The sequence below is a fragment of the Homarus americanus genome, unplaced genomic scaffold (genome assembly GCF_018991925.1).
Source record: "Homarus americanus isolate GMGI-L3 unplaced genomic scaffold, GMGI_Hamer_2.0 scaffold48220, whole genome shotgun sequence".
NCBI lineage: Eukaryota > Metazoa > Arthropoda > Malacostraca > Decapoda > Nephropidae > Homarus > Homarus americanus.
The window spans coordinates 694261-716892 of record NW_024755060.1 but is presented as its reverse complement, the minus strand read 5'-3'; the positions used below and the strand labels follow the sequence as shown (position 1 = coordinate 716892).

Below are 22632 nucleotides of genomic sequence, written 5' to 3'. Positions count from 1 at the left end.
TTCTGAAAGTATTTGATCCCTCCGGTTGAACCATCACTACATGTGGGTCTTTACACTGTCACCAGACTGTAATCACTGTCCATCTAAGTATTCCTTCAATGGCTTAAAAAGAAGGAAAAACTAAGAGCCATGTTCAGGGAAGGTGAGGGAGACTCAGGCCAGATGCTGCACTGGTTGCAACCCACCATCTTCTCTATTATCTCATACACGGTCATTATTCAAAAACCCCAGATGATTACTATAAATTAGTATGTACAATAAACAGGAAGCTATAGATCAGATCATATCACTGGGAAGAATATTGATTAAACTTTATTCCTACTGACTTTTTGGTTTCTGTTTATGTCCTAAAATATAGTAATCATTTAAGATTCTTGAATAAAATAATGACCCGGTACATTCTTTAAACTGTCTTGAAAGAGGCAGTAGCTAACATACAAACAGAGCAAATCCATTTTGTGTGGTTTTCTTAGTGTCAACTGCAGCAAGTCTCACATCTTTGTTACTTCATGATCCTCTGCTCCACCCAAGCCTCAAGACAGTCCTATACACATAAATCACCGACTGGGTTGCAAGCTTCCTCTCGGGTCAGACAAATGAACCACACATCAAACACTAGGACTCTTCCACAAGGTGGTTCTCTCCAACCTGTTCCTCCAAGACATCCCTCCATCCCCACAGTCATTTTCTCATCACGCACAGACAACAACAGCCTTTCAACATACCAAACACCAACCATTACCAAATAAACTGTACTCCAGCCATAACTACAAGATGGTACATAAATCAATTACTCAACTATACCTGCCAGACAGCATTCCTTTTCTAACTCACCATGACAATTATACACCCAATTAACAAGAAAGCGCACACACAAGTGAGCATATATTCCACTAACCCTAAGCAGACACCCACAAATCCTGACTCAATGAACAGGTCCTGCATCTGAATTTCACCCATCTCACCACATAAGCATCAACATAAACACCACCCATGGACTTAACAAATACACAGCCCTCACAAACACCACAAAATATTATACCTCTATCAGCCCAGTTACTTCAGCGTCACACAAAAGAATGATCTGAATGCTGTAACAAACTCCAAAAACTTCAGTCAACGTCAAGGAGAAATAGACTACCAAGACACAAGAGGTATAAACTCGACTCCCGGCATCAGGCTAACACTAGAGCCATCCTTGTATCTACACGCCTGACCATCCTCCTCCACAGAAACAATAAAAGGAATTAACCATAAACAGTGTTCTAAATCAAGAGTTTTTAACCATTCTTAACACCAAGACCTAGTTACCCATCAAGAGCACTGAGGCTGCCCCTCCACCAACCTCTGTACACATCCATATCACTGATCAACAAACTTACACCTTATCTCTCTTGATCTCACAATACCATCCATGAAAACTCTCACCACCACCACATCCTGGAGGTAGTTTTTCTTTAACTGGGAAGGAATAAATGTACTTCTTCCAAACAGTTTAAAAATTACTGTAGCTAACTCATTCATCCCATAAGTATAAGGCAACACTCGGTGGTTAAGGCATCATATACTCTTCACTGTTTCATTGCACTCATTAACACACAAATAGTCTTCATCTTCTTCACAACCTTTTCATTCAGGTCTTCTGATGCACACATCTGATACACTTGTGTAATTATATATTTACACACGCACACAATTAATATATACCATTTCCTAGACACAAATCTTATCCAGTTTATGCAGTAAGATATCAATATCCTCAACAATACTTTGAAAATAAGTGTATGGCCACTAAAGGTGTTAAAAAGGGAACACTGTACAGAATACATTATCTCTTCTCTCAGGTAAATCAAGACAATACTTTACTTCACTAAAGCTCATATGACAATTTAACACCTTTAGTGATGGCACCTTCAAAACAAAGGCTTAGATGAACACTCACCAACTGTTGTTGTTGTCTTTGTTGCTGTGGTTGTGACGCAGCAGCTACAGCTGCCGCCACAGCCCCAGAAAGCCCTTCCGCAAAACTTGCGGAATTATTTTCACTTTCCCAAGGGGCCATTCCACTCTGAATTAAAAACAGAAAAAATATTCTTAGCCATTTCATTCAATAACTCAGGTAAATTTGTATTCCCATTATGACAATGAGGACAGGATGCTACAATGAAGGAAAAGTTAAACAGAGAAATCCAGCAGACCGTCCATTATGTGAGCTATAGGTGGGAAGGGATGTCTGCATGAACCAAGTGATCAGATTATCAGGGGGAAATAACCCGTACAGTAATGTGAATACTGGAGCCCAAATACTTCCTCAATACTGTAATAATATTCATGTACAGTAGTGTGGCAGCATATAGTAATACCTTCCACTATAATGGAGAATGTTCTTGAAAGGTTAGGTTTATCTCCCCATTAGCCAGAATAATTGGTACATAGCATTTCCAGGTAAAGAAGAAATTCGCTTATCCCCGGAAAAATCACACATCTACAGAATATTTCTGGACATACCAAAATCCTGTTGGTACAGTACGGGAAAAAGTTTGCATAAATGGGGGCTGCTAGTGTGGTGGAATATGAGGTTAACTCAACGGTTTCCTCTGAGGAGCCAGCCTGTCGCCCCCACCATCTCTTTCCCCCTCATTACACCAGGATTTATCAGCAAATAATTCAAGTGATCTGTGCAAAAATAGGTTATCAAACTGTGAACAAACAGTGTCGCCCAAAGAAACACAAGCATCATTCACAATAACAATCACCAGTGAGCAGTGTATAGTACTAACCCGTGGGAGCTTTGCTGGTGATCCCCAGAAATAAGGACTGTAGTGGAGTTTATGACTAGATAAATATTGACAGATGTCCACCAGTGTACTACACCATGGAAATTTTGTTAGTGGCCCTCAAAGTGCTATCGTGACAAAGGCTGCCACTGACAACAACTTGTGTATATCTAAAACAAACACTGGCAGTGAAATACTGGAGGTGTACCTTGTTCAGTTTAAAGCAAGGGACCGGATATCCTAACAACAGTGTTATCATGCAACTAAAATTAGTACAGTAAATATATTTCTTGCTCAATATCATAGACAAGGGCATCTTATACAGGAGTCCATCTGGATCCTCACCTGCAATAAAAGACCAAAGAAACCACCACCTGACAGACCGTACCAATACACTGAAGTTCCCCGAATATGGTCAAGTCTTCCCTCCCCATCACTCTGCAACTCACCTCCCACGCTAACAGATTTGACGAGCTCCGCACCACAGTCAGGTTACTTGCTGCCAACGTTGTTGCCATCAGTGAGGCATGGCAAATTGCTCCTGAGACTTGCCACATTGAGGGATACCAACTCTTTCAACACCTCCATACACACGGGCATGGTGGGGATGTGGCCCTCTTGTCAGGATGAACTACATCTATTACGTCCATTGCACCTGGATGTTTTAGTCCCAGCTGATGTGGAGGCATTAAGAGTACATGTTGTACCATGAGCTCACCCCCACCACACTGCCTCTTATCATATACTATGTGGTATACCACCTGCATCACTCACCCACCAGAGACACTCTTATCCATCACATTCATTACCACCTCAGAGTTAGGTACCCATGTGCCAAGCTGATACTATGCAGGGATTTTGGCAAAACTGGCATCACTGATATTGAGGAGCAGTTGCTACTATCACAAGCCATTACTTCTCTACGTACAGTCAAAATACCCTAGACCTTATCTTAAACGACTTAGCGGACCAGTACCAACCACCTCAACCAAAGCCTATCGGGTGTAGCGCACACACACACACACACACACCTCTCGGTGTTCAGGCTTCCAACTCCCACCACATACACAGACCCCACATCAAGACCTACAGACCAATTACTGACTCTGCATTGCATCTCTTCGGGGAGCGGATAGTTCAGTATCCCTCGACTGAAGTACTAAGTATGGATGACGGAGACACCAAATGAACAAATTACATCAACACCACCACTTCTTCCCTGAGAAGTCCGCCAGAATACACCCAACTGACCTGCACTGGACCACACCTCGGATCAAGACTTGTGCCAGAGCCTTTTATCTCAACGAAAACAACCGCTACAGTGCCCTTTGCAATAGTCATCCATGAAATATGCACTGCAAGGAAATCTTACTTCTCAACCAAGCTGCAACACCTGAAGCAGACCAACTTGTCTCCCTGCTTATATACCTGTCCCCTCACCCACTGACTTCATGGAAGAACCTGAAGTACTAAGACAGCTGGACAAACTCAGGATCAATCACTCCTTGACCTACCAATACAGCTCTACAAGGAGTTCTCCCAGAACTAGCTAAATCCTTTTTCTCCATAATCAACACTTCCCTCAGCCAAGCAAGATGCCCAGCTGACTGGAAGACATCATATGTGTCACCAGAGCTCAAGTTAATGAGCACACAATCCTTAAATGAGTTACAACCTATTACCATCACCCCAATACTGAGCCGAGTATGTGAAAGTTTCATTTTGACTTGGCTTGTGCTGATATTATAAGCGCCATAGATCCTCAGCAATTTGGCAACATTAAAACTTCCTCCACTACCCACTGTCTCATCAGCTTTCTCGACTACATATACAGTACCGCCATTTGGAAAAACCCAAGACGTCTGTGGCTGTCGTCTTCGTTCACTTCACCAAGGCATTCGATTTGAGCCAAACAATTTAATCATCAACAAAATCATCAACCTCAGATTCGGAGAAGTCTTTTTCCATGGATTACTGACATCCTTAGTGACAGACACCAAGCCGTACACTTCTGAGGGGCTGGTTCCACCTTTCAGTTACTCACCTGTGGCATCCCCCAAGGTACCAACAAGGGACTGCTCTGCTTCCTTATCCACATCAATTATACTCTGAGGGAAACTCCTGCTCGTTGGAAATATTATCAACACCCAGTTGCCTTCTTAGCTCTAAACAAGGCCTCCTGTCTTTCACTGTCACATTACACATCCATCTCACCATTTGCATTTCACCTTTACTCAAGTCTACTTATGTCACCATCTTTAACTGACCATGTTTTACTGCCATACAACATAACCAGTTCCATGTTGTACAGTACATTCTTCTTTGCTGTCAATAAAGGTCTTCCTAAACTTCCTGCAGCCACTTCTGACTAGCATCTGAGCACGCTTCAGTACCCCACCAGCACTGATCATATCACCCAATAAACAGAACTTATTGACACAACATTTAAAAGTCATCAATATCCCAGTCTGCCATCTACTCCACTACACCTCTTGTGTACCCACCTTCCTCACTCGCTGCATATTACTGCCAACACCTTTCCTACAGACAACACTTGACCACTTCCCACCACCGGTCCCTCACCCACACCACTAATCAACACTTTTGTTTTGATCACTTTCACTCTGAGGCCCTTTTACTCTATTCCATCCTCCCATTTCTCCATTGCCCCTTCAATACTATCTGCCAGCATACAACAACTATCAAGACAGACCTGTCCTAAAGTACCACGATATTGCCTCCAGCACCACGATTAACAGAATGAAACTGAAGACAGGTGCCTGATGGACTACTACTTTTCCCTCACTTCCCTCACCATTTACTCTCAGAGGTTTTAGAGCCCTCATATAATGCCATAGCCACACGAACAAGGTACTCCTCGACTCGGCTTTCTCATTGGCCACTTTACAAGTTCATGCGGCACTGTCAAATGCCTTCTGTATCTCTACAAATATGAAGTACAATTTTTTCTCTGTTCCTAGACATTTCTCTTGTAGCTGCCTGGTCAAAATATTGCCTCTAATCATGTAGGTAATCTCCCTACCTGCTTTTTCTTTATGTCAATTCCCTCACCAATTACATGATCCCTCTTTCTACAACTTTCATAAACTGATTGAACAGCTTCACACCCCTGTAATTCACAAACACAGAGCACCATAATACACTTCCAAGATACACACACCATGTAATACACCTACCAAAGAAAATATTTTTAAGGATGGGTCTTTATAGTAATTACATCTGATAAAAACAATAAACACAATTAGTTTTTGTTAATTATATGCCTTGAAATACTGTACAGCACTGTAGGATTTGAATATTTTGAAAAACAAGGATAAAGGAAATGACGTCGCAATTGTGCTTACCGACCCTATTGAAACGACAGAGAGGTAGTGTTCATTTTGAAATCAATTGCTCCCAGGGGTAAAAAAGGGTAGTGCACGAGAGACAGAGACTGACGGCAGTGTTCGCACCATATAACTCAACAGGGGTCAAGCGCTGGATTATAGAATATATTTTACCTATTAGTTATGTTCATTATTGTGTACTGTCATTTAAGACATTCTAATTTTATTTACATATATCATAAAAGGGCAAACATGAATTGGCAGAACACAGTAACTGGGGAACACTAAAAAAAACATGCTATACAACACCTCTCCCCTGTCATAATAATAGTCAGCACAAAATAAATAGCTGTAAATAAAGCAACTATACAGTAGTATCCGACTGTTTAGGTCCATTCAAAGCCGCAATGGATTCTGTCTAAAGGTATCGTAACATCTTAGTATTGTCATTAAACATACAGATTTAGCAAGGACTCTAAGGTAGCTACTGTAGATTTAGCAAGGATTTTAAGGTACGGAATATAACAATTTGCACAAACATATATATTAAACAGCTGTAAAACTGTACAGTAGCTACATGATACAATACAGTATATAAAATACATGAGTAATGTAGAGTACTGTCAAATTGATGTATTCAACCAGTGTCAATACAGGCACCTCCTCTCCTCCTTACTCAGCTTATGTACACTGCTGCCTCCTCCTCCTCCTCCTCCCCACACCCGGCCACGCAGTGTTGCCACTGTTATTTTCCTGCCAAACCTAACAGTGCTGCCACATAATTAACAAAATGTCCAACTACTATCTACAGTATCTTAATTTAATGTTAGTTACCTTTGAATGTTTCTCACGTCACCATTTTGACTTGTACAGTGTGTATAGTTCCTCTCATCACACGAACATCTCTCTGACGTCTCTCAACAAACTCATGGTATTTTTTTTTTTTACCCAGTGGTGCTACTCCAATGAGGGTGCAGAAAGTGATGTCACTAGAACAGAAGGTGGAATTGATCGACCAACTTGCAAGTGGTGAAAGAGTCACTTCCGTCTCCTGGCAATTTCGAGTTAATGACTCGAATGTTCCGCCTTTTAGCCTCCAAGAATTCTAAACGTTTCCCTCTTGTCTCTTAACACATGGTGAGTTATGGAGACATCAGGGAGGTACAGGACAGTGACATAGGGTAACACTACATTACCCTATTTTTAGTTGTTCTAATAACGGGTCTGTATGACACACACCGAGTGGCTCATAGGGGTTTCACTCAGAAAGATGCACCGATTGGTTGCTCTGGCAGGTATGTCCTATATGAACATGTGAGTTGAGAGACCAGATAGGGATGCTTAGGATCTTATTACAGTACTTGTATTTATGTTGTATATATTTTTTTGTGATATAGGGAACCTGCATAGTACAGTACATGACCAAGCTAAGGAAAGTCCCCTGTATAGGTCCTCTGTACTGTACAAGTTAAACCTGTAAATAATGTTTGTAAGTCAGGTCTGGGGAGTTCAACAAATAATTCCCAGCTCATCCCTCAACCCAGACCCTCTCTTGTAACATTGACTCCCACCATCAAGAAATGAACAGCAGGTAACTTGATCCCTTTTTACATGTAACATTGTTATTGTTCTAGTAACCTCTGTAATGGGTAAAGAAAACAAATTAATCCACTAATCCATCAATGTGTACGGTTATACTTGACCTTCACCTCTGAAAATTATAAATTATCCACCAATTTTAAGAGGGATTACTACTACAACTTACATGAATCACTGTATACTTGGAGAGAATTAATAAATGTCTAAATAAAACGTATCACCAGAGAACACAGGTGGTCAAACAACTAGTGGTACAGCACTACTTCATACTCACATTCTGTAGGCCGGACGGTCCAGGGAAATCACTTGGGTTAAAATCACTCATAGCCACAGGCTCTTCTTTTTCTATAGTTGACTGAAGAAACTCTGGGAAGTCATTAGTGTTGCCCTCTGAGCTGTGAGGACCGTCCCCCTCTTCTCCCCCTCCACCATCATAACTATTACTTTGTACTGATAAGAAATCATCATTGGCAGATTGTTCAAAATTTTCTTGGTGTTCCACTTTAATGTGCACTGGAGGTTGGTCTGCTGCACTTATATCAGTCTGTGCTTCCTCAGGTTGTTCTCTAGGGTTACTAGCTTCACTCACACCGGGCTGGCGCCCCACATTTAGTTCTCGGTGGTCCGGACTGCCTGGTCCATCCCCGGGGGGTCTCCCAGGGCTGTGTTCGGTCCCGGCCGGAGTGACGCGCCGTTCCTCCGCCCTGCGCCTCTTTGCCGGAGGGCTGGTCTGTTCGGGACGTTGTCTACTCTGAGACACGCCACTTGTATTTGCACTACTAGTTCCACTCTTTTTGGGTTCTTCATCTGGCACAGCTAAACCCTTAATTCTCAAACACTCAGCTGCCTTGATGAGAGAAGAAAGTTCATTTTGTCTAACATTAACTTCACCAATGTACATATAGTCCAACAAAAACTCAAGGTCTTGACACTGAATGTCTTTTAGAACAATTACTGGGTTCTTGCATGGTGTGCGGTCAAATATATCACTAAAATATTCACTACACGTGGACAGAACCAACTTGTGGACGGGGTAAAACTTGCCCTCACATGCTAGTGTTACATCAGTGTAGGTCTCCTGAAAAGCAGAATACATAGATGTTACTTTGGTGCATGTATAGTGGTGCCTTAACAAACTGCACAATAACCATGGTGCCTTAACATACAATAATCATATAACTATACAAATAACACTAACAGTATCAACAACCTAACACCATCTTAGAAATGCTTCCACACTAACTCATATTATGGTACTTGCTAGATGATTCCCCCAGACAGTCTACACAGAAACACACAATAATAACACCACATTTAAACCACCAATCTTACATATTTGTAGCTTTAAATTTTTCACAATAATATAGTACAAACAGAGGACAAACTGCTCACTTCACCTCTTCCAAACCAAAGCCACAAAATGTCATCCCATTATTATTTAAGATATTTGAGGAGGGGTTTGGTAGAGGGTACAGTATTATACAGTATAACTAATTCATTCAGTATAGAGGTAGTACTGGAATCTGAGAAGCGGTTCAGTATATAAAAGTTCTGTATAGCCAGATAATATTGTACAGTGCTGTACGTATATCAATTTATCTATGTATATCAGGCATGGAGCTGAAGCCAGCTGAAGCTTTTGGAAGCCATGCTTTTTGGACTTGGTTTTGGCTTCAAAACTTTCTAAAGCAGTTGGCTTCAAAGCCGAAGGCTTGGCTTCATCCACATTCCTGATATATACATCAATCTATCTATTTACTGTATATATCAATGTATCTATCTATCTATACAGCACACACAATATATCAATGCATCTAAGATTCTTTTAAATGGTTGCCTTATAAAACTTTGTCAAAGTTTGTCAATTATCTGGCAGTAAATAGAAATGACTTGGGTTAGTTGATATATAATCAGCCACTGCTCAGTCTGGTCTCTATACCCCAGCTTCCTTCACTGTCACCTGGCCAGCTTACTCGTAGCCCAAGTAGCTATACTATATAGTACTGTGTTGTACACTACAGAATACATCGCCACACACAATACAAAGAAAATTTCATATCAATTGTAAATATTATACAGTAATATCCCCAAAAGCTGGAAGCTTTGATCCCATAATTTTCCAATACCTACAAAATTAAACAAATTCCCAAACATCTCTCCGCTCCGGGCATATGAATGAATTTATGAGTAATTGCATCATGTGCCAAACATGTGGGTAGGCTGGCTGTGTGGAGAACTTAGGTCGTAGGCTAAGTGCTTGTGCACTCTGATAGGCTACCATTGTCATGTGACCACACTGGATGCACATGATTGGCTGATGTATCCTGCAGTCTATCTCAAACTCTACCGTCATGACACGCTATTATTCCATTGCCTGCTTCCATTGTACAAGCTCTTGCTGCTGTTTTCAAATATGATCTGTCTTGCAGAGTACAGTACTGTACCAGGATACAGCCAGCCAAAAATATCATGAAAGTAGTGGAAATATGAAAAGTGATTTCTGTACATTTATGTGTACAGTACTTTACTGTACATACAGTATCACAAGATTAAGACATCATCTGCTGGTAAGTGCAATACAGTACAGTTTATAGTAGTATACAATGTTTATTTACAATACAGTATACCTGTATTCCAGTCTGCATAAATGATTACAGCTCTGTGACTGTCCGACTGCAGCCGGCCCAGGAAATACAGTAATGTACAAAAATAACTTCATTATTTCAAACTAAATGGAGTTCAAAACAGAAGGGGATTCTATTACTATTGTACTGAATAAACAGCAATATCCAAAACATATACAGTACAGTACAGTCTCGGTTTACGCGGTCAATTAAACCCGTGGAGGTCCGCATAAAACGAGAAACGCATAAACGAAATAACAGAACATATGTGATTAATTGAAATAGAGACTGGGCCGACCCTCAGACTACCCTTTTTCCGACACAATACGTAGGTTGTAGTAAAAATAACATCTTAATTTTATGATGGTTCCGAGGCAGAGGGCAGATTATTGGCCCTCACCTGTACCACTTGTATCACCTGTATCACTATCCACCACAAAGGCTTGCAGGGCCTCTTTGTCAAACCCCTCAAAGTCCATATCCTCACTATCACTGACTTGGGCTGGCTGTGGTGGGTGGCGGTTGAAGAACTCGGTAATGTTTTGTTGACTGGGCGACCTAGCGCGCACCCTGCCCGCGCCGCTTCCCGCGTAAATGATGGAATGTACCGCATAACTAATAATTGCCGGTCTGGCTCGGTGCCGCATAAATGACCAAACGCGTAAAGGAAATCCATGTAAATCGAGACTATACTGTGCAGGAGTAATGAAAAGAAAATGAGCAAAATAATACAAATTAGCAACAGTGTTCCGCGCCGTGTACCCTCTGACCTCCCCGTGTGCTCACCACACTGTAAACACAACAGTTGCGTAGTTTAGACTCGGAAACATTCACCGACGCCCTGAAAAATTCCACAAATGTGAAATTATTTCTGGAGATTAAGATTCACCTGAATATCCAAAAATCTCTTTAAGAAGGAAATGTTTTGCACCAAATATTGATGCCTTCAGGGATATTACTGCATAGTCTTCCTTTAAAATGTGTTACCAGAGGGAACTGTTACTGAGCCATAATGTAGAGTGGAGTTACCTTATTACGGAGACCACTAATGACATGGTAGAAAGTTGTGCGGTGATTGTTCCACTTCAGAGATAAAAGTTCGCCATCCATTTTGCTGGAAATAAAAGAAAAGTGTTTTCAATATTTTTTGCCAAGATAAAAAAGGTTAAATATATTCCATAGATACCACAATGAGGTGTTTATAGAAAGATCAAACACAAAACACCAAAAAAGTAGTTTAAAATTATGCATTCCACAGTTTAAAACATAACTACCATATACACAAACACACACCCCTCCACCGTAAAGTAATAATAATAAATAAACAAAGAACACTAAACTCCCCCTAATCCAGCCTCCCTTAATCCACATCACCTTGCAACCGAACTGGAGTCCAGCACCGGACACATGTATCCCCAACCCGGAAAAACGCAACCAAAATCCAGTTAATTTGGGGGAAAGTAGAAGTGTCTTAAGAAATGTGAATAGTGTACAGTACATATAGACAATGAAATTACCAGTGATAACATAGGTAATTATTTGGCTCTCGACTGTTGCTAGTTTGGTGGACAATTTTGGTTTCATTTTGCTCAAACTGGGGGCCATGGCAGGCTAGTGTAAGTAGTATATGTTTCAAAGTGCTGGGGAACGATCCCATGAAGCTGAAGCATCATATGACGACAATCCACCCCCAGTACGCGGAGACAGACCCTGATTTATTAAAAGGGCCATGAACAAGTCTGGGAAAAATGAGAATGGATGAGAGCGTTGCCTTCCAACCGGTCCAACTAATTACCCAAATGTAGCCAAATATAGCCGGAATGAAGTCAAATAATGGTCCTAGATGAATAAATCGGACTGCTAATCACTTCTCGACAAGTATTTGGTGTCAGAAAGTCACAAAAAATTGGTAAACTTAATTTAATCTGAGTTAATAGATCGCGCGCATGTACCGACGGAGCGAGGAATTACCCAAATGTAGCCGCAATGAAGTCAAATGATGGTCGTACAAGCGTAATTCGGGCTGTGAATCACTTCTCGATTATTATTTGGTGTCATAAAGTCACAAAAAATTGGTAAACTTAATTTAATCTGAGTTGTGTTGTGTTAGGTTAGGTTAGATTAGGTTCGATTAGGTTAGATTAGATTAGGTTAGGTACATGCACTTGATCTATTAACTCAGATTAAAGTAAGTTTTCCAATTTTTTGTGACTTTCTGACACCAAATACTAGTCGAGAAGTGATTAGCAGTCCGATTTATTCATCTAGGACCATTATTTGACTTCATTCCGGCTATATTTGGCTACATTTGGGTAATTAGTTGGACCGATAATATTTCACTCGGGTGATTATTTTATGGTGAAATAAGATGGGGGTGTTAAACTTCAGGTGATCCCTTATATCTGCTACGTTATTGTAAAGTAACAAATGCTTGAGGAGTGACAAACACATACACACAAACTTGGCTGAACATACAGACATACACCTGGCCACATACACCCTTGGCCACATACACCTGGCCACAAACACACGTATCTGGTCAGTGAAATTCACAAACCAGGTCGCACACGTACACTTGGCCACACACACACTTGGCCACACACACACACTTGGGCAGACACACACACTTGGCCACACACGCACCTGGCCATTATAAACAAGGGTCCCGGTAGTGAGAGCGTCGTGAGCGAATAAAGTGCGAGTGTATAAGCTTATATTACCTCCCTCACATCACCTCCACCTCGCACTTACACTCACACTCATCACTAACAATCACACTAGCTCCCCTTCACCAAAACACTGTTAATACCACCCAGTAGAGGACACACACCGGTAGTATATAAGGTCAACACATCAAGCGATAATCCGCCATTTTCAACACCGCTGGAGAGTTGTGACGTCACTCGCGTCTGTAGAGAGCGCCGGGTTATTGCCAATATCTTAATGGACGTTTGGGTTAAAACTTTTTGTTATAAATACAGTATACTATACTTATATTAACATTGTGAAACCAGTAATTTCGTGAAATCCCTGGAAATTTCAGTCATTTCTGGTAATAGCTGGTTCATTTATGGATTTCAAGAAATTACTAAAATATGTAGGAATTTCACGAAATTACTTAAATTCTTCATTATGTTTACAAGATGTTACTTTATGGTTTTAAACAGTGTGTTGAGACAACCCACATCAGTTATGACAGTACTGCCAGATCTATAGATTAATCTGAATTCTACAGTTCTTTACCTCATTTCAGTTTTCCGATTTTTCCCCATAATCGGCCAAATCTACCGATTGTTACCCGCAGGACTTTCAATTTTCTAAACTATCCCCAATTTTATCATTTAGTTGTGTTCACGCTCATATATAAAGCACAAGTCATTTTTATGGTACATTTTATATTTGTTTGGCATATGGGACATAAGGATTAGTTTTATTCAAATCGAATAGAATGTTTTACCGAGACATCCATATACAAACCTAATTCATTTAAAATATAAATTTTTTTGCAGATACAAATAATATTGACATGTGAAGAAACTACTAGAGCTAAGAAGCGTATCTACAGTTTGTATGTCTAATTTCTTTTTTTTTTTTACCTTTAATAGTAGTTCATGAGCTAAGAGGTGAATATTACATAGAAATAGTTTTTGTTGCCTGAGTAGTGTCTGCAGTACAAAATTAATGAGTAAATATTAGCATTATTTAAATAAGAAAATACCTATTTCACAATTATTTGTTTTGTTTCTATGTGTAATTGCTTTTTTGTTATCCACTTCTCAAGCATAAAATAAAATGAAACATCCTTAATTTTCTTTAACTTGTGCTTAAATTACTTCATTTTCATTTAAATTTCTTTAAATTGATGAAAAAACAAACATCTTACATTTGAAATAACATCGAAATTAACAAATGTTTTCTACAGATATTTTGTGGTGACTACAGATTTCTACGTTTTTTTTGTTCATGGAGTTTTTTTTTCAGATTCCTAAACTATTGTCCGGCAACACTGATGTATGCCTCTCTTCCTAATACAGTACAATATACATGAAACATCCAATTGTTGAAATAAGTCTGATTTATCGTTTCCTCCTAGTGGGTTTACCTACAATTTGTATAACACTATTTAATACAATTGTTTTTATCTTGTGTTTTGTTTTTGTTTTATTCGGTTAATAAACTGAATTAAATAAAATAAGATTAAAATTATTATTTCTGTATACTTAATAAACAGTTTTTTCAGTTTACCACAGTGAAGTGTTAACAAGTGCCACAACAAGTGCCACAGTGAAGTGTTAACAAGTGCCACAGTGAAGTGTTAACAAGTGCCACCAAGTGTTTCACTAACAAGTTGAATAACAAGTTGAATTTGAATTTTCCTAACTTTCCTTTAACTGACCACAATTTACTTGCCACTACACTTTGTTAAACAGTGTTTGACAGTGAAGTGTTAACAAGTGTTGTTACCAACGTGACACAACACCACAACAAGTGCCACAGTGAAGTGTTAACAAGTGCCACAGTGAAGTGTTAACAAGTGCCACAGTGAAGTGTTAACAAGTGCCACAGTGAAGTGTTAACAAGTGCCACAGTGAAGTGTTAACAAGTGCCACAGTGAAGTGTTAACAAGTGCCACAGTGAAGTGTTAACAAGTGCCACAGTGAAGTGTTAACAAGTGCCACAGTGAAGTGTCAACAAGTGCCACAGTGAAGTGTTAACAATTACCACAGTGAAGTGTTAGTAAGTGTCACAGTGAAGTGTTAACAAGTGTCACAGTGAAGTGTTAACAAGTGCCACAGTGAAGCGTCAACAAGTGCCACAGTGAAGTGTTAACAAGTGTCACAGTGAAGTGTTAACAAGTGCCACAGTGAAGCGTCAACAAGTGCCACAGTGAAGCGTCAACAAGTGCCACAGTGAAGCGTCAACAAGTACCACAGTGAAGTGTTAACAAGTGCCACAGTGAAGTGTTAGTAAGTGTCACAGTGAAGTGTTATAGTTGGTGAGGAAATATTAAATCAAGAGGTAAGCAGTGGTCAACACGGGTTGTATTTGTTGAGGATCTTGTGTTAATTATGAGGATGTACAGTGAGGATGTAGTAGCAAGTTATCTTAGCGGCCGTATTATCAAAATGTAGGTGTGGGGTACACAATTATCTCCTCAGGGGAAGGTGTGGGGACCCCTGCATTCTTCGAACGTACAATCAAAATTTAAATGATTGCCCCCTCGTTGGTGGTGCCCGCAGGGAGCTGTTGGTAGGTACAGTACGTCTGAAAGAAGGAAAGGTTAATATCTCACGGTCTTGCAGTTGGTATACGTGATGCTGGTGTGTTGATGTTTGAAGGCACAAATTGACAGCGCTTTCCAACATGACAACTCTGCGCTGTGGTTCAGTGACTTGAAAGGGAACGCAATTTATTGCCGTCTCTTATCAGTGGTAAACAAGGGACCAGAAGAGCCACTATTTCCCTATGAATCAGAAGAAAACTGAAACCTGGCAATGCAGCCTGCATGGGTGTACAGAAAACGGAGTAGCAACCCAGGAATACAGTTGTACTGCATTTCAAATGCACGCTACAATATACAAATTATGATTACCTCTATTATCAAGAGTAACTGGCAATAAATGTAATATCTTCTGTTTTTTATTTTTTTATTTATTAATAAAGTAACGCCCCGATAGTTTCACTGACACATTCTCATTATTTTGTCTCAAATTTTACTACAGCTCCACCTGTTACTGAAAGAGTGTATTACTCAAAGAGAACGTATTGGGTAAACTAAAACAAATGTTTTGCTCATAGTAAACGGATCCAAAACCGTTATTGTTTAATGAGTAACTATTTTTGTCATAGCTGGAGCCAATGAATTTACTATATTCCGTAATTATTGGCTCTACTTAACAATTAATTTGCTTGAAAACCTCCATCAGCTTCTACATAAGGTTTAACTTTCCTGGTAATTATTCCCAAACTCCGACAAACGATCGAGGCATCTATTTTTTTATTATGTCAGTTACAAAATATACTGTTACCTGAAAGACATTAACATCGAGATATTAAAGAGAAAACTGTAAAGACTACTGACTGTAACTCCCGTTTAAGATTTTGACAAAACCTTTTCAAGAGTCTATTCATAACTAAGACTCGATATCACAAAATATTTTACAACAGAAGACGTCAAATGAGACGATACTACAACATAACAATTTAGGTAAAAGGTATTTGCACTTTAATATCCGGTACAAACCCGAACCTCACCTCACTGATTCCAGCATTTAAATTCCTAAGATTCCCCAGGATGACCGAAACTAATATAATACCATTAGTTTGATGAATGCATTATTATTAAGTTATGACCCTTCCTACCCTGTTATTGACCTTGGTGGGCAGGGCTTCTAAGCATTGGGAAAATGTGTAATAAAAAACGTAACAAAACCTCCTAACCAGCTACTATGGTCATTATACTCACCCAATACTGGCATGCGATTTAGGTTTGTAAGTTGATGCTTGTGGAATAATAGCCCAATATCGTTTAAATAGTGAAATACATTAACAATTCCCTAATAATGTGTAATAAAGGTGAATGGTCTGGTACTTACTGTAGTTTGGACCAGGCTACTGAGGTATGGCTGCCAACGAACGTTACTTTTTGGAGCTGCGGTGTCCTCCCCCACAACCACAACACGGGAGCAATCCTTTACATACAACACCTTCAGACACACACTAGTCGCTCAATCCTCGGCCATTACTCCTCAGCAGCTCACACAAGGCTCATGAGTTTGTGCTGAGCATGTGCACACAGCCATCACAAACACCGGAATGAATCCACTGTGTCCAATTAGTCTCCCGTGTTGTGATCAAGGAATATCCAATGAGGAAATATAACTCCCGAAGAATAGTGTGATTCCAATTAGCAGGCTTTAGTTACTCTTTTTACGTCTTTGTTATATACTCTTTGGGCATTTATACTGGCTCCAGAATGTATCTGTACCTGCACCAGCAAGGAATATCTAATAAGGAAGCTCAACTGACACACATTCTCATTATTTTCAGAAAGGTACCAAAGTTTTTCTACAGCGCCACTTGTTACTGAGTGACTGTATTACTCAGAGACAGCCGAGTATTTGGCGTCACTCGTTTTAGAGAAAATGTCTTAGAAAAATTTTGCTAAATCACCTAAAAGAATCACAGCATTGGAAAAACGTCAGTGTTGGTTTGTGAGTGAGTTACTCTTAGGGTTTAGGCCATTTTTTTTTGTATCTGGCTGTGTTAAGTTATATTGGGGAACTGTATTGATCTTTGTTGAGGGATGGAAGTACAGTTTCAACGTCTCTTGTGTTAATTGTTTATAGAACTTTAGTTTAAATATCAATAAAGTCGTTTATAATTATAGTAATGAAAGCAGAACTGTGGCCTCATTCATGAATGTTGTTTCAGGCAGGATGGTGTCCCTGGCACAGGACATGACGGGTGACGCCAAGGCTTCTACCAGCAGTATGAATGCGAAATATATGCAGTTTTCCTTCAAATTGTTATGATCTTGTCATCAAAACTCCCTCAAAAAGGCTGAAGGTCTAACAACACAAACTAAATAGCCCAGACTCAATGATCTTACATATCTAGTGATTTGGTTAGGTTTGGCTGGTTACTGTCGCCATCGTAGGCCCACAAACTGTTGCCATTTTGATAGAACACTTCTCAAGGTACTACTACAGTCATTATTTAATCCTTTCCCACCCACTAAACATTTCTACTTTAAAACAAACACATCCTTGAGATCCATACAATATATAAAGTGATATAAGTGGCGACTTTCTCCTAAACCTTTATGAAAATGATTATAAGAGTAAAGTGGGATGGAAGGCTAATCTGATTTTTTTTTCAGGTAGGTGAAAATTAACAGCTCATCGAGGGACCATGACACACCCTAACACATCAGGTATGTCTAAGTCAGTTTTTCATCACCAGTTATCATTACTTTTATACTTGCTCGTGAGTCTTGCGTCTCCGCTAAGTCGCCGTGGCGAGCTAGTGTACGATATTTCTCGACCGACTTACGTGTCTCCCTCCCACGTTCCTGCATCAGTCCCCCCCGTATAATTTTTAGGCAGAGCGAGAGCCGCGCTCCATAGAAAATGGCAGTGGTATTAGGGGTAACTGCTATAATAACTTCAAGGTTTGTAGAACATTTGCTGGACTAGCCTAAGTTTTCGTAACTTAGATGACTACATATCCTAATTACATAAAACTGAATGGTCATGCTAATTTTACCACCCAACAATTGCCTTTACTTGTTACATATTTTTCATCAATTGAGACAGCAAAATAATGTAGGAACCATTTACACAGAACATGAACATCACCAAATGTTAAAGACACGCATGCAATTGAAGCAGCAACAAATACCGCATAATGTGAACGTATGCACAACAAATACTACAATCTTCAAATAGCACCTCACTGATTTACTACCTGATATAACTGACGCTCTGGGTACTCCACTATTACTGTGTATAAGGGCGTGGTTAGTGTACAGCGGCTCAATATTCTTCCCTTCATGCTGGGGATCACACCTTGTAGTAGCTAGTGTATAACAGTCATGACGTCAGAGGAGTGTAGAAATGAGTCATGACGTCAGAGGAGTGTAAAACTGGGTCATGGCGTCAGAGGAGTGTAGAACTGAGTCATAACGTCAGAGGAGTGTAAAACTGGGTCATGACGTCAGAGGAGTGTAGAACTGGGTCATGGCGTCAGAGGAGTGTAGAACTGGGTCATGGCGTCAGAGGAGTGTAGAACTGGGTCATGGCGTCAGAGGAGTGTAGAACTGGGTCATGGCGTCAGAGGAGTGTAGAACTGGGTCATGACGTCAGAGGAGTGTAGAACTGGGTCATGGCGTCAGAGGAGTGTAGAACTGGGTCATGACGTCAGAGGAGTGTAGAACTGGGTCATGGCGTCAGAGGAGGTTGCTGGTGAAGTGAGATATGAGGAATAGGGGAGACGAGAGAGAGAGAGAGAGAGAGAGAGAGAGAGAGAAAGAGAGAGCACCTCCAGCCTTTCAGTAACCACATTCCTTAACTCAGGTCATAAACACAACCATTCACAAATCTTTAATATTATGTATTTGTGATATTTGACAAATAAATAACATTTATAAAATTCCACACTATTATTTTGGTGTACATCAATGTTGAAGAAAACACCTGATGAATCCTGTAACATTTAGATGATCAAATGTTTACTAATTATACAAAACAACCTGATCGAAGTTAATGATATGCATCGAAAATAATCTTAAGCGACCATAGGATAATTTTAAAGTCAGTTTATTATAGATTTCACACTGACTTTGGTACTATATAACCCACCCACACACACCCACCCACACACACCCACACGGATAGCCTAGTTCCTGTACTTATACTGTATGTGGGTGTAATTTCTCTTCCTCTACGTTAAGTTATATACAGTATGATATATAACTAATGAAGTAATGCCTAAAATAATATTGATGTTCTGAAACCATTTTAAAGGGATACAGACGCATTATATGTGTGTGGGTGTGGGTATAAAGATGTGGGTACAAGGATGTGGGTGTGACTAGATCTATTTACATATCTATTGTACTTGTGGTGTGAAACCTTTAAATAGCCAGGCTATTAATGCTAGCCAGCTATTGGGTAAGGTTGTTGGGGGTGTGGGAAAGGTTGTTGGGGGTGTGGGAAAGGTTGTTGAGGGTGTGGGAAAGGTTGTTGGGGGTGTGGGAAAGGTTGTTGGGGTGTGGGAAGGTTGTTGGGGGTGTGGGAAAGGTTGTTGGGGGTGTGGGAAAGGTTGTTGAGGGTGTGGGAAAGGTTGTTGAAGCACAGGTGGGAATAATCCAGGGAAGGTTTGGTCGGGTGTTTCCGTGCAGTCATATTTTCCCGTATAAGGATTCCTGTTGAAGAATCGACAACCTGGAAAAAAAATATAAATATCGTTAAAATAATCTATCTTCGTAAAGCTTTTAATAATACAGTAGAGTATCTTTTATTTATTTATTTATTTATTATTAATTGCATAACGTGTGGTGGTAATTTGCTCACCTGAACCTGGGAAATTTGGCAGACCAACAGCGAGCGACACCAGCGCCAACACCACCGTAGCGGCCAACACAGAACTACGACCCTGTGTGTAACGAGTGAAATATTAACTAAATATTCAATTTTTAACTCAGCACCTCTGTATAAACAATGATTCAAATGTTCTTAATAGTGATAGTAGCGGTGGTGATAGTGGTAGTGTTGGTGATAGTGATAGTAGCTGTGGTGATAGTAGTGGTGGTGATATCGGTGGTAACGGTGGTGATAGTGGTGTTAATAATCCCAGGAGAGAGAGTTCTTACCATGACTGTCTCTTAAACGTGTTGTGGAGAATAATACCAATATTTTTGCCTGTTCTCATACTTATACCCGGTACAAGATCTACCCTTGACACCACCTACCTTGAGTTGCCACATTGTCATATTTAAATCTATTAACATCATCCTATACTCTTATGGTAAAACTATGTGTGTGTTTGTATGTCTTTTTAGTCGTGTTTTGAGATGGTAGACAGGATGGGGAGAATGTGTAGTGGGGAGAATGTGGCGGGGTATGTGTAGTGGGGAGAATGTGACGTCACTTCCTCAAACTAAGGTTAGATGCAAGATCCTCTGTTTCTTAATGCGGAAGTAAGTATTTCTTTTCTTCCTCGTGGTTTATTTTTTTAATATTTATATCGATATAACTACATCCACACACTCATACGCACATACTCCCACACACACACACATCAAAACATAACGAGAAATTACGATCCGTCGCTACAAATCGATAAATCTTCCTAACATTAAAGTATGGCAGACATCTTCAACACCACACAAGGCTATCGATGTATGGAGACCCTGACTTTGTTAACGAGGGAAAAACAGAAACACGTGGGAGGCAAAAACCAAAAAAATCTTCCCCCGACTGATATATCCCGACAGTGATTACGGGAGGTGATCACCCGTGTCAGGTTATACATTATATCTGACCCAGCGAAGCCCTGCAATTTTATTAGTATGTAATATAGGAGTTGGTGATTGTTTGAGGTTTGGGAGTATGAGTCGTTTACCAATATAAATATCTAAAAGGAAGTTGGGAAAGGCATTTGACATTAAAATTCCGCCCAGATATTGTAGTTCTTTGTATAAGCTGAAATGACTGGATCATATACGAAAGACCCGGGTTACTAAAATGGTAATTAGTCTTATATTATTGTTGTTTTTATAAGAAAGTTAAACTAACCTGTATAAGAGAATAAAAAATGGAACCCAACACTGCCTTCGAACTCCTTCACTTCCTTAATATTAGGTAGAGGAGTAGTCAGGGATAGTAGAGTGGGAGTAGTCAGGGATAGTAGAGTTGGAGTGGTCAGGGATAGTAGAGTGGGAGTGGTCAGGGATAGTAGAGTGGGAGTAGTCAGGGATAGTAGAGTGGGAGTAGTCAGAGATACTAGAGTGGGAGTAGTCAGGGATACAACTAGTGACCCAGAGAACAGGAAGCGATAGTTGTATCCACTTCCCCAGCGCACTCCACCCCTCTACGTTGGGTCTCCGTAGATGGGAGTAATGAAGGTTTTGTTAGATCGTGGTGGAAGCTTACACACACTCTAACTGGGCACGCGAGCACACATAAAACACTCATCCCACATTGGAAACAAAAAAACACAGCCTCTTTACAGTGAATAGAGTAGATCCATTGTGCTGTAGCTTAAGTTATATGGATGAATTGGTGATTCTATCTCCGTATTGTAGCTTAATTCAGTCAGTTAGATACGTTCTCATCTGTAAAACTAACTTCAAATATAACGATAGTGCTTTTCGGAATCCATTCTTTGATACATTTTAGTGAGTGTTGGAAATATTTTATCTTTCGTTATAGTAAAGACGTTTCAGAATCTGTGTTTGTATGTTAGTTGAAGCGTGTTAGTTGATGGTGTTCCTATATTCCCAGTGAAAGAGCGTATCTATAATGTACTAACTTTTGAGAATTAGGACGTAGGATGATGAAAGATGACCTCACTGTAGTATACTGGCTGACCTTGCTGCTGGCGCCCTCTATGCTGAAGACAAGACCTCCAAGGTGTTCTGGCCCATTAAATCCCACCTACGTCTATTTTCCTTCTCCTTCTTCTTCTGAAAATTAGTGTTTACTTAAATGAGAGAGAAAAGGATGTCTTATTAGATTACCTTATGAAATTTACTCTCTCTCTCTCTTGCCTACCTCACCA

At 40.1% G+C, this 22632-nt stretch overlaps 1 protein-coding gene across 19 annotated transcripts in view; it reads right to left on the bottom strand.

Moving 5' to 3' along the window:
• LOC121856286 (longitudinals lacking protein, isoforms A/B/D/L-like) overlaps positions 1-13263 on the bottom strand; it is a 58429-nt gene extending 45166 nt beyond the window's left edge. For 6 of the 19 annotated variants that reach the window (XM_042351728.1, XM_042351725.1, XM_042351727.1 and 3 more), the window contains exons 1-4: positions 12991-13123; positions 11377-11461; positions 7998-8801; positions 1943-2068 (exon numbers count right to left, since the gene is read on the bottom strand). In XM_042351728.1, the coding sequence (XP_042207662.1) occupies positions 1943-2068; positions 7998-8801; positions 11377-11461; positions 12991-12998 (1023 nt within the window). In that variant the 5' untranslated portion in view covers positions 12999-13123. The other 13 variants (XM_042351735.1, XM_042351731.1, XM_042351733.1 and 10 more) reach the window with 7 other exon arrangements.
• Positions 13264-22632: the final 9369 nt, after the last annotated feature.